The sequence below is a fragment of the Mustela putorius genome, unplaced genomic scaffold, assembly GCF_011764305.1.
Source record: "Mustela putorius furo isolate JIRA1106 unplaced genomic scaffold, ASM1176430v1.1 tig00000788_pilon_pilon_pilon, whole genome shotgun sequence".
Classification (NCBI taxonomy): domain Eukaryota; kingdom Metazoa; phylum Chordata; class Mammalia; order Carnivora; family Mustelidae; genus Mustela; species Mustela putorius.
Genome location: NW_025421481.1, coordinates 9,739,114 through 9,752,821, shown reverse-complemented (window position 1 = coordinate 9,752,821; position 13,708 = coordinate 9,739,114). Strand labels below are relative to the sequence as shown.

The 13,708-nt window shown below is 39.8% G+C and overlaps 1 protein-coding gene across 8 annotated transcripts in view; it reads right to left on the bottom strand.

Annotated features, from left to right (window-relative positions):
* Nucleotides 1-13,708, bottom strand: part of LOC106003321 (uncharacterized protein C3orf20 homolog) — a 122,707-nt gene that overhangs the window by 84,218 nt on the left and 24,781 nt on the right. For all 8 annotated transcript variants that reach the window (XM_045084823.1, XM_045084824.1, XM_045084825.1 and 5 more), the window contains exon 5: nucleotides 12,700-12,799. In XM_045084823.1, the coding sequence (XP_044940758.1) occupies nucleotides 12,700-12,799 (100 nt within the window). The remainder of the gene's footprint in view (nucleotides 1-12,699; nucleotides 12,800-13,708) is intronic.

Below are 13,708 nucleotides of genomic sequence, written 5' to 3'. Positions count from 1 at the left end.
ACCTGAATGTTTATAGCATTAGACAATATCCAACAATAGCCAAACTATGGAAAGAACCTAGATGTCCATCAACAGAGGAAGGGATAAAGAAGATGTGGTACATATATATACAATGGAATACTATGCAGCCATCAAAAGAAATTAAATCTTGCCATTTGCAACAACATGGATGGAACTAGAGGGTATTAAGCTGAGCAAAATAAGTCAATCAGAGAAAGACAATTATCGTATGATCTCCCGGATATGAAGAATTTGAGAGGCAATGTCGAGGGTTTGGGGGATAGGAAAGGAAAAAATGAGACAAGATGGGATTGGGAGGGAGACAAACCATAAGACACTCTTTTTTATATATAAATTTTTTACTTTTTTATAAACTATAACATATTATTAGCTCCAGGGGTACAAGTCTGTGAATCGCTAGGTTTACACACTTCACAGCACTCACCATAGCACATTCCCTTAAATAGAAGTAAGGCTTGCAAATTGGAGAATTTCCCCAACCTCTTTCTTGCTTTGACTTGTCCCCAGCACAAAAGGGAACATGGACCGTGGGAGAAAAAGAATGAGTAAGGCACCAGACTTCCTTTTAAGAGAACCTCTGGTTGTAGCTGATATTTCTGTTAAGCACCTAAGACAGAAATATAGGGACTTTCTGGTTAATTAATGCACACAGACCTCTAGGTACAGACCTCAGTATTTAGCATGCCTTCTAAATATACTAGGTATCTCTGTTACAATTCAGTGAGGAATATACAAATACATGTTCATTAATAATAAGGTGGTAGAGGGAAAGGGTAAGTGAATATGAAACTCCCTATATGCTACAATTTAGACAGACAAGACCCTGAAATTAAGGTAGTCCCCTTGGAACATTCATTGACCCATTCATAAATATTCACTAAATATCTTCCATAGGCAAAATTCATACACTCCTATGAGATAGGTGCTATTCATCCCCATTCTAAAGAGAGCCTGATTTTTTTATTTACATGGTAAAACCAGGATGCAATGCCATGCATATCAACTCCAAACTCTCTACTCTCTTCACTTCAGGAGATTTTTTTCCCCATATTCCTAATGTTGGGTGCTACAGGAGCTGTGGGCATAGGATAAAATGAGACCCACCAGGGCTCTGTATCTGAGGGTCAGCACATGAAGCAGACCTTCCTACTTCTCACCCAGCTTCCGGCCCCCAATACACACACACACAGAGACACAGACACAGGTATGCAAACACATATACACTCACATGCTCATACAAACACACACAGGGAGACACACATGTGCACATACACTTGTGCACCCACGCATGCCAAATAGGAGCTGTTGGCAACGTGGCATTAGAACAAGGCTTCAGAATCAGGCTGGAAAAGCAGAGGTCATATACTAGAGCTATTCTTGACTGTCTTGGAGCCCAACACCACCTGTTTAACATCCATACGGACTAGCTGGCTTGCCTCTACTGCATGGTCCTGGCTAGCAGAAGTGGGCTGCAGGACTTCTGTGTTCTTAAGACAGGATGTGGGGGGGCACCTGGGTGGCTCAGTGGGTTGGAGCCTCTGCCTTCGGCTCAGGTCATGATCTCGGGATCCCGGGATCGAGCCCCATATCAGGCTCTCTGCTCAGCAGGGAGCCTGCTTCCTCCTCTCTCTCTGCCTGCCTCTCTGCCGACTTGTGATCTCTCTGTCAAATAAATAAAATAAAATCTTAAAAAAAAAAAAAAGACAGGATGTGGGGATGGAATTGGGCACATTCATGACCAACACTTGAGAATAATCAGAAACGTCAGGACTCTAACTAGGGAAAGTGGGAGCTACCTTTTCATAGAAGAGTTAGAAGTTTGGGCATTTTCAAACAGATATAGAGTGGAACACAAAACCAATAAACGAACCTCAGAAACAATGTAAAAAGATTATCTAAGGCTGCCCTCAGCAAGTCCCCTCAGATTCAGAGCATATTCAAACAGGAATCCTCGGTTTTCATTTTAAGGTGCAATTGAAAATTTCTAAAATTGGGGCACCTCGGTGGCTCAGTTGGTTAAGTGTTTGCCATGATCCCAGGGTCCTGGGATGGAGCCCCAAGTTAGGCTCCTCGTTCAACCAGGGAGTCTGCTTCTCCCTCTTCCTCTGCTCCTTCCCCTGCTTGTGCTCTTTCTCCCTCTCTCTCAAATAAATAAAATCTTAAAAAAGAAAGAAAGAAATAAAAAACAAAAAAGAAAATTTCTAAAACTGAGCTGGCATATCTCAATAAGGGTCTCATAGTGTTTGGAAGAATTGGTTTGTGTGTGCGTGTGTGTATACACATGTATGCATTTATTGGTTGAGGGTGGGGTTTGGGGTTTGAGAAGAGCTATGCTGAAAGGAAAATTTTTATTTATTTATCTGACAAAGAGAGACATCACAAGTAGGCAGAGAGGCAGGCAGAAAGGGGGAAGCAGGCTCCCTGCTAAGGGAGAGCCCAATGCGGGGCTTGATCCCAGGACCCTAAGATCATGACCTGGCCGAAGGCAGAGGCTTAACCCACTGAGCCACCCAGGCACCCCTGAAAGGAAAATTTTTAAAGAATTAAAAATAAGTAACTGGATAGGGTGCCTGACTAGCTCAGTCAGTAGAGTATGCAACTCTTGATCCCAAGGGTCATGAGTTCAAGCCCCATGATGCGCATAGAGTTTACTTAAAAAAATATAAGTAATTGGACAAAACTGGAGGTATTGCAATTCCAGATTACAAATTATATTACAAAATAACATTGACTTTTTCACAGAGCTAGAACAAATAATCTTAAAAATGTATAGAACCACAAAAGACAACAGCCAGAAGAATGCTGAGAAAGAAAACCAAAGCTGGTAGCATCACAATGCTGGACCTCAAGCTATATTACAAAGCTGTAATCATCAAGACAGTGTGGTACTGGCAAGAACAGACACATAATCAATGGAACAGAATAGAGAACTCAGAAACAGACCCTCAACTCTATGGTCAACTAATCTTCAACAAAACCGGAAAGAATATCCAGTGTAAAAAGGACAGTCTCTTCAACAAATGGTGCTGGGAAAACTGGACAGTCATATGCAGAAGAATGAAACTGGACCATTTCCTTATACCATACACAAAAATAAACTCAAAATGGATGAAAGAATGAACTGTGAGACAGGAATCCATTAAAACCCTTGAGAATATAGGCAGCAACCTCTTTGACCACAACTGTAACAACTTCTTGCTAGACATGTCTCCAAAGGCAAGAGAAACAAAAGCAAAAGTGAACTACTGGGACTACATCAAAATAAAAAGCTTCTGCACAGCAAAGAAAACAGTAAACAAAACTAAAAGGCAACCTACGGAATCGGAGATGTTTGCAAATGTCTTATCAGTAAAGAGCTGGTACCTAAGATCTATAAAGAACTTATCAAAGTCAACAGCCAAAGAACAAATAATCCAGTCAAGAAATGGACAGAAGAGGGGTGCCTGGGTGGCTCAGTGGGTTAAGCCTATGCCTTCGGCTTGTGGCATGATCTCAGATTGAGCCCTGCATTGGGCTCTCTGCTCAGCAGGGAGCCTGCTTTCCCCTCTCTCTGCCTGCCTCTCTGCCTACTTTTGATCTCTCTTTCTCTATTAAATAAACAAATAAAATCTTTTAAAAAATAACTAACAGCTACAAGAAAGTATTTAAAAAAAGAGAGAGAGAAATGGACAGAAGATATGAACAGATGTTTGTCCAAAGAAGACATCTAATTGGCCAAAGACACATGAAAAAATGCTCAACATCCCTTGGCATCAGGGAAATACAAGTCAAAACCACAGTGAGATACCACCTCATACCAGTCAGAATGGATAAAATTGACAAGTTGGAAATGACAGATGTGGGGAAAGGGGAATCCTTTTATACTGCTGGTAGGAATACAAGATGGTACAGCCACTCTGGAAAACAATATGGGGGTTCCTTAAGAAGTTAAAAATAGGGCGCCTGGGTGGCTCAGTGGGTTAAGCCGCTGCCTTCGGCTCAGGTCATGATCTCAGGGTCCTGGGATCGAGGCCCGCATCGGGCTCTCTGCTCAGCAGGGAGCCTGCTTCCCTCTCTCTCTCTCTGCCTGCCTCTCCATCTACTTGTGATTTCTCTCTGTCAAATAAATAAATAAAATCTTAAAAAAAAAAAAAAGAAGTTAAAAATAGGTTATCCTATTTTTAATTTCTTGAGGAATCTCCACACTGCTCTCCAAAGAGGCTGCACCAACCTGCATTCCCACCAACAGTGTAAGAGGGTTCCCCTTTCTCCACATCCCCTCCAACACATGTTGTTTCCTGTCTTGTTAATTTTGGCCATTCTAACTGGTGTAAGGTGGTATCTCAATGTGGTTTTAATTTGAATCTCCCTATGACCCTGCAATTGCACTCCTGGGTATTTACCCCAAAAATACAGATGTAGTGAAAAGAAGGGCCATCTGTACCCCAATGTTTATAGCAGCAATGGCCACGGTCACCAAACTATGGAAAGAACCAAGATGCCCTTCAACAGATGAATGGATAAGGAAAATGTGGTTCTGTACACTATGGAGTATTATGCCTCCATCAGAAAGGATAAATACCCAACTTTTGTAGCAACATGGACAGGACTGGAAGAGATTATGCTGAGTGAAATAAGTCAAGCAGAGAGAGTCAATTATCATACGGTTTCACTTATTTGTGGAGCATAACAAATAGCATGGAGGACATGGGGAGTTAGAGAGAAGGGGGGTTGGGGTAAATTGGAAGGGGAGGTGAATCATGAGAGACTATGGACTCTGAAAAACAATCTGAGGGGTTTGAAGTGGCGGGGGGGTGGGAGGTTGGGGTACCAGGTGGTGGGTATTATAGAGGGCACAGATTGCATGGAGCACTGGGTGTGGTGAAAAAAATAATGAATACTTTTATGATGAAAATAAATAAATTTAATTTTAAAAAATAGGCTATCCTATGACCCAGCAATTGCACTACTAGGCATTTATCCCAAAGATCCAAGTGTAATGATCTGAGGGAACACGTGCACCCCAAAGTTTATAGCAGCAATGTCCACAACAGCCAAACTGTGGAAAGAACTAAGATGCCCATCAACAGATGAATGGATAAAAAAGAAGTGGTATATATATATACAATGGAATATTACTCAGCCATCAGAATGGATGAATACTTACTATTTACATAGATGTGAATGGAACTGGAGGGTAATATGTTGAGCAAAATAAGTCAATGAGAGAAAGACAGTTATCATAGGGTTTCATTCATATGTAGAATATGAGAAACAGTGCAGAGGATCATAGTGGAAGGGAGGGAAAATTAAATGGGAAGTAATCGGAGAGGGAGACAAACCATGAGAGAAAATATAGGAAAAAAACTGAGGGTTGCTGGAGGGGAGCTGGGGCGGGGGGTGGAGTAATTGGGTGATGGGCAATAAAGAGGGCACGTGGTATGATGAACACACAGGGTATTACATAAAACTGATGAATTAGTGAACTCTACATCTGAAACTAATGATGTACTATCTGTTGGCTAATTGAATTTAAGTAAAGAAAAACAAAGCAGTACTGATTAAAACAGTATGGTACTAGCATAAAAATACTCACATAGATCAATGAAATAGAATAGAAAACCCAGAAATAAACCCACAATTATATGGTCAATTAATCTTCAACACAGGAGGAGTTAATAACAAAGAGAAAAATTCTCTTCAACAAATGGTGTTGGCAAAACTGGCAACATGCAAAAGAATGAAATTGTATCACTTTCATATATCATACACCAAAATAAACCCAAAATGGATTAAAGACCTAAGTGTGATACCTGAAACCATAAAAATCCTTGAAGAGAGCATAGGCAATAATGTCACTAAAATTGGCTGTAGCAACATTTTTCTAGCTATGCTTCCTGACACAAAAGAAATAAAAGCAAGAAAAAACTATTGGGACTACCTCAAAATAAAAAGCTTCTGCCCAGCAAAGGAAAAAATAAATGAAACTAAAAGACAATCTATGGAATGAGAGAAGATACTTCCAAATGACATATCTGATAAAGGGTTAGTATCCAAAATATATAAGGAACTGATACAATCAATACCCAAAAAAACAAATAATTTAATATAAAAATGGGCAGAAGACCTGAACAGACATTTCTCTAAAGAAGTCACTGCAAATGGCAAACAGACATAGAAAAAATGCTCAATATCATTCATTAGCAGCAAAATGCAAATCAAAACTACCATGAGGTATCACCTCGTACCTGTCTGAATGGCTGAAATCAAAAACACAAGAAACAGCATGTGTTGACAAGTATATGGAGGAAAAGGAACCCTCAGCTCTGTAGGTGTGAATGGGAACTGCTGCAGTTACTGTGGAAAACAGTATGGAGGGTCCTCAAAAAATTAAAACTAGAATCACCCTATGATCCAGGAACTGCACTACTGGGTATTTACCCCCCCTCCCAATACGAAAATATTAATTCAAAGAAATACATGCATCCCTATGTTTATTGCAGCATTATCTACAATAGCCAAATTATGTAAGCACCCCATGTCCATTGATAGATGAATTGGTAAGGAATATGTGGTATATACACAATGGAATATTATTCATTCATAAAAAAGAATGAAATTTGTCCTGCAACAACATGGATAGAGTTAGAGAATATAATTCTAACTAAAATAAATCAGAGAGACAAATGCCATATGATTTCATTCATATGTGGAACTTAAGAAACAAAACAAATGATCAAAGGGAAAAAAGAAAGATAGAGACAAACCAAAAAATAGACTCTTAACTATAAAAAACAAACTGACAGTTACCAGAAGGTGGGGGGATGGGTGAAGTAGGGGATAGGAGGATTAAAGAGTATACTTAGGATGATGGGGAAAAAAAAGTAATTGGAAATAATATAGATGATTAATGAAGAGAGAGAGGTATAATAGCCACACTGCTGTTAGCGGGGGAGCGCTGGGGATGGGAGTCCCTAGCAATCCGCAAGGGTGACTGGCCCCTCTCAGAGAAGCAGGAGGGGGAACTTCTCAGCAAGTCCTATGGGAAAGGAACCAGACCCAGGCGGGTGGGCAAGGGCCAGATCTGCCACTCAAAAATGGAAATGCTTGATTAAAACAACTGGTTTCTCTTGCTGTTTGCTTCTTCTTTTGTTTTCCTCCTCCTTCCTTTCTTTGTCACATTCTCATGAAAATATATCCCACTGTCAGAAGTGGGCTAAATTTTTGAATAATGTGACAAAAAAGTAAGCACTTACAAATTGCTATTCTTCCCTACACCAGAACACACATATGCCACTCCATTTATAAGCATCAAAGCCTAACAACACACATTTATAGACTAATTGGAAACCTGAGTCTAATGACCATTCACCAAGCCCACACCTTGGCCCTTTCATTCAATGCCTAGACATGATTCTATTTTTCTGTGACTCTCTACAAATGGACCTTTGGATTATTCTTAAGAAAGGTAAGTATGCCTCTAAGGTGTACATACCTATAATTATTGAGAGAGAGAGAGAGAGAAAAGGGATGGTCCCCTCCTTACCTGCAAGGCAAAAAATCAAGATACAAAAGCTGTAATGCAAAAAACCCCAATGCAAAATCTCCTACCTTATATGAATGCCACAAATACTCAAGAGTAGACTATTATAATTCAGGGAAGTTCCTCATAACTCCTTTAAAGTGGTGAGTGCTTCCTTTTCTAACCCTTTAATAAGTCCCTAGGAATTGTATCATGGTATCACGTAAAGACTAATCAGGCTCTCTGCCAATGAAAGGCTGCTATTCTCTGCCTTTTCTCAAGGAACTGGCAGCTTTTGCTCTCTTCCTGCCTGAGGACCAGAAGTTGACCTCTGGAGTCTCCAGTAGGTGATAATTACCACCAAACTGATTAGTTCAACAAAGGAGCCCTAATATTTGCATAAAAGGTTTCTTGGGAGTTTTGGGTCATTCCTAGGAAAAGTCATTGCTAGGGCTTACAAAAGAATCCTTTGCTAAGTCAGAAGTTACCCAATTATCCCAGCCCTCTGGCATCTGGACCACTTTGAGAGACAGGCTGGAATAGAAAGGGAACGTCCTCTCAGATCAAAACTGCCTAAGAATTTAAGCTAAATTCAATATAGTGGGGGCTTTCAATAAACATAAGTAGTGAAGGATGCTTGGACACTGGGCAATATCCAATTCCATTTTACAGATGAGAAAGCCAAAGTACAGAAAAGGGAACTGATAAATGCTAAACAACAGTTACTGTTTATCAAGCATTCACTATTGTCTACAGATTGTGCTAAATTATTTAACTGAATGATTTCATGTAATGCTTTCAATAACCCTATGAGGTACATTCTACTAGTACCTCCATTTTTTATGAGGAAAGTAAGGCTGTGAGAAGCAGAACGAGTACCCCAAATTACAGAGCTGGCAAACAGGAGCATGAGATTTGTGTGAACTCCAAAGCTTGAGCTCTACACCTTTATAGACATTGCCTCTTGTACCCCAGGTCACACAACAGAAATGGCAGGGACAGTATTGGGAGCAAGCCTGGGATTCCCAGTCTAATGCTTTTGTTCCACCATGTCCTAATAGTAAACACGAATAAAATCAGAAGACTAGACCTTCACCAGTTACAGTCCAGAGACTTGATTCAGTCCCAGTCAAAAGGTCCGGGTAAATAAATACTGTCTGGAGGATGTGCTCTGCTGTAAAGTTATTATTATTAAAGTTTATTATTATTTATTACCGTGGGATCTGGTCTGGGATGGGAGGGTTCACTGTGTTTGTGATACTAGACTTCCTGTGATAAGAAAAGAGAGTATGTTTCAGAGTGCACCTGCCAATGGAGTAGGACAAGATGCTGCTCTAATTTCCCTTGGTCTGACTTGATATTAAACTTCTATAATTTTCTGTGTGGAGCAAATGTGATAGAAATTTATCAGGGTGCACAAGACAATACTTCTGATTTGTCTAAAATTGCATTTCAGGGGCGCCTGGGTGGCTCAGTGGTTTAAGCCTCTGCCTTCAGCTCAGGTCATGATCTCAAGGTCCTGGGATGGAGCCCCACATTGGGCTCTCTGCTCAGCAGGGAGCCTGCTCCCTGCCCCCCCACCTGCCTCTCTGCCTACTTGCCATCTCTCAGTCAAATAAATAAATAATCTTTATAAAATTGCACTTCATCCAGCAAGCATTTTTTTTTCAATCTACATGCTATCTCTCACCCTGGAACCAAGGGATGTTAAGGTTTGGCTGATTTTCTTGCAGAGATGCTTTGTAATGCACACATTGTAAAATTTTACATGTGTTCTTTTTAAAGCTTGGATTCTGTATATGCTAAATCCCTTGGGAATGAATTCTAGAAATTCTCGTTGTTAAAAAACCACTCTCTTGACAAAGCTTATTACTATGGGTCACATATAACAGCATCATACTCATCCCTGCTGCTGTGTGCCAGCTAAACTCACCTCCTCCATCTATTCTGCCAAGCCATCTCTTCTTGGTTCTAACCCTACTTGTTTTAAGAAACCACTTCTGACAGTACTGGTTTATTATTAAAAAATGCTTTGTGCTTGCTTGGTGCTTTGGTCTCTGCAAAGTACATTTATATATACTGAGTCACAAGAACCTGCTGTGGTAAGCAGAAAACATGTCATTATCCCTAAATGAATAAAGGAGCAGAGGTTCAGGAAGTTCAAGTGATTTACACAAGATCCCACGCTATTGACTAATGAACCTAGATGTTCTGACTCCATTTTTTATTTCAGCTTTTGCTTTAGTCTTTATTTTTTTAGAGCAGTATTAGGTTCACAGCAAAACTGAGTGGAAAGTACAGAGAGTTCTCATATACTCCCTGCAAGTTTTTTTTCCCCATTAAAATATACCACCTGCTCCACATCACTTGAAGTCTTTTTAAACCTGAAAAACTAATTCTAAGTTTACCTGTAAGAATAAATTGGTAAAATTGTTTAAGCTGCTTTTGATGTAAAAAGAATCTGCACAAAACAAACACTCAATAAATGTTAGCTACTATTATTAGCACTCAATAAATACCAGCTATTATTCTTATTGGCATGGGAGAAATCGAGCTAGAAACTTCATACCACACACACACAAATTTCCAACTAAATGGAGAAAAAAGAAATTAAAACATACAGTAGGTTTATCCAATTTTAGCATGAGGAAAGATTTTTCCAGTAATAAAAACAAGGGTGAGAAATTTAAAACAAAACATTGATTATTGTACAATAATAAAATTTAGTTTAAATACTAAGCATAGGTGGGATTTTTGTTTGCTTGTTTGTTTTTGTTTGCTTATTTTTTGAGGAAGAGAGAGAGAGCACAGGAGTGGGGAGAGGCAGAAGGCGAAAGATGATCTTAATTAAGCAAGGTCCACACCCAGTGAGGAGCTTGTTGAAATCAAGAGACAGATGTTCAACCAACTGAGCCAGCCAGATGCCCTTAAGCATAGGTGTTTTACAATAATAATTGTAATATGATGTTTAAGTTTAGATACTAAATTTACCAATATACTAAATTTACTAATTTGAATTTTAAAATTCCTGGTGATTGAACCAATAAAGAGTGATTTCTAGTGAAACTATGCTTAAAATTTTAAATAATTATTTAAATTTTAAATTTAATTTAAATAAATTAAATTAAATTTTATTTAATTTAAATTTAATTAAAATTAAAATTTAAATAATAATTTTAAATTTTTTTAAATTTCAAAAAATAAGAAAATAAAAAATAAAAAATTACACTAGAGGGGCACCTGGGTGGCTTGGTTGGTTAAGCATCTGCCTTTGGCTTGGGTCATGATCCCCAGGGTCCTGGGATCAAGACCCCACATCAGGCTCCCTAATCAGTGGAGAGCCTGCTTCTCCCTCTCCCTATGCTATTCCCCTTGCTTGTCCTCTCCCTCTCTCTCACTACCCCCCAAATAAATTAATAAAATCTTTTAAAAATTTTCACTAGAAATTATTCTTCATTGATTAAATCACCAGGAATTTTCAGCACAAGATCTAAAATCTTAACCAAGTCTGGGTTCTGGGCCTGCTCTACCTTTTCCAGTCCTTAAAGGGCCTTAAAGAGAGAGACACCATTAAAGAGACAGAGTCAGATGATTGTAGACCTTTTTTTTCCAGTCCTTGCACACGCTGCTCAATTCTTGTCCAGAGTGGTAAAGGCCAGGATTTTAGAAAAATCTAATAAAGAATTTCACATTACATTATAAGATCTCTCTTAACAATTTAGATTGATCAACAGTATTAAAATTTGTTTGCTTCTGATCTAAAAATTTCTCATTTTCCAATTACTTTTTTTGTATGTAATTTTATTTTATGTATGTTTTAAAGTTTATTATTATCATTTTAAATAATCTCTCTATCCAACAAGGGGCTCGAACCAATGACCCCGAGATCAAGAGTCACACAATCTTCTGACTGGCCAGGCAGGTGTCTCTGTGTGTATGTAATTTTAAATACTTTTTTAAAAGATTTTATTTATTTATAAGAGAGAGAGAGCACGAGCAAGAGAAGGGGAAGAGGGAGACAGAGAAGCAGATTCCCCACTAAGCAGGGAGCCTGACACGGGGCTCCATCCCAGGACCCCGGGATCATGCCTGAGCTGAAAGTAGACACTTAACCACTTAACCGACTGAGCCACTCAGGTGCCCCTTAAATAAGTATTTTAAATACTAAGCATCTATCACATTTGAAAGGCACTCCACAGAGCATTAAGTGGTTATTTTCACACCGAAGGCCAGGTGGAAAACGAGTGAAAACAAAGCATGAGTTGAAAGTGGGTGCACTTTGGAGTCAGATAGAGCTGGGTTTTACTCCTGGCTCTGCCTTTTTCTAGCTGAGTAACTTGCAACAAATTGCCACACTTCAAGGCACATTAATTTCCTTATCTGTAAAATGGAGATGATAATTGCCTTTATCTCATGGGGTTGTTCTGAGCAGTATAGATAAATGTAGAGCATCAGCTCCACTGTCTGGCCACAGAGCAGGAATTTTGTCAATGCTTGCTCTGGTTCTTATCACTCCCTAAGTGTTTGATTTGTCCTCTCTTGATTAACTTGCCAAGTTAACTTGCCAAGATGGTTAGTTTCCCATTTAAGGTGACAAGTTTCTTGGACATAGGGACCAATTTCCTATTTCCTAGTGCTTTCCCTACAGCTAGTACTCCTTTCCTTGACTTATCTCCTCTCTCTCTTCTGCACTGTTTTCACACAGGATCCTGTACTGGTCACCTGACAAGGCTGAGTGACTGATAAAGTTGTGTACTACAAAGTAACTTATATCTATGAGTTACTAGGAAAAGAAGGGTTTGTGTGTGTATGGTTTTTTTTTTTTTTTCGTATTACAGATACAAGGCAAAGTGATAGAGTGACTTGCCCAGGGTCCCACAGGCTCTGCATCTCTTCTTGCCTATCTACCCATTATGTGCCTCATAAAACTATGATTCTAAAGACTGCAGGGGTGCCTGGGTGGCTCAGTTGGTTAAGCATCCAACTCTTGGTTTCTGTTCAGGTTGTGAGATCCAGCCCTGCGTGGGCTCTGGGCTCATCAGGGAGTCTGCTTAGAAATCTCTCCCTCTATCCCAACCCCTGGGTGTGTGTGGGTGTGTGTGTGTGCTCTCTCTTGTTCTAGCTCTAAAATAAACATATAAATCCTTAAAAAATAAACATTGCAGAAGGCTCCTTACATTTGAATGGTGGCTTCTTGTAGTCTCTTCACAGCAGTACTGAGGATTGTCTTCCATTTCAGAATTTCCAATTTTGAGTCAGGATATTGAAAGATCCAACCTTAAAACAACAATGCACATATTAACTCAAGGGGATATTTAAAAATTTACCCAAACTCAGTACTCACTATATAAATCCTGCTCAGCCATCAGTCTATCTAGGCCTACTTGAAAAAGGAACCAAAATCCAGGGGTAACTGGATGGCTCAGTTGGGTGAGCAACCGGCTCTTGTTTTCAGCTCAAGTCAAGATCTCAGGGTCGTGGGGCCAAGCTCCAGGGTCCAGCTCCACACTCAGCAGGGAGTCTGCTTGAGAGTCTCCCTCTCCCCCTCCCCACCCTTGTGCTCTTGAGTGCAGGCATTCTCTCTCTCAAATAAATAAAACCTTAAAAAAAAAAAGAAGAAGTACTCAAATCCATTTATATTAAAGTATAAGTCATCAGCTTAAGAATTACCTCTCTTCAGGAGATTTGCACTAAAATGGCTTTAAAAATATAACCCCCAGGAATTAAATCCCTATGATGACTTCTGAAGTGTTCAAATCCCTACACGCCCTGCAGACCTACAGATCAGATTCTTCAGCATCCCCTAGACTTGAGATCCCATCTCTCAAGAGGGAGCATTTTATTGGTAGTCAGCACACTTGGGATCTATTCCTGAGTCTCCTTCATGGACACTGGAGGAAAAGAAGCACTTTCTTTCTAGGCATGGGGCATGTGAATTTAGGGCTGGCGGTGACTATCTCTTTCACTGTGTGAACCAAGCCTAACTGTAGAATTCAGCCAAGCAGAGATGGACAGGAAAGCGCCTCTAGAAGCGCTGAGTCCCACATCCTGCCTTGGACCTTTGCTCCCGCAGTTCTTCCTTTAATCTTTTGAGCTGCCCCCAGTATACTAGCAAAGAATTTTCCTGTTGCTTAAGCCAGTGTGAGTTGAGCTCTTATCATCTACAGCTTAAAGATTCCTGACTAA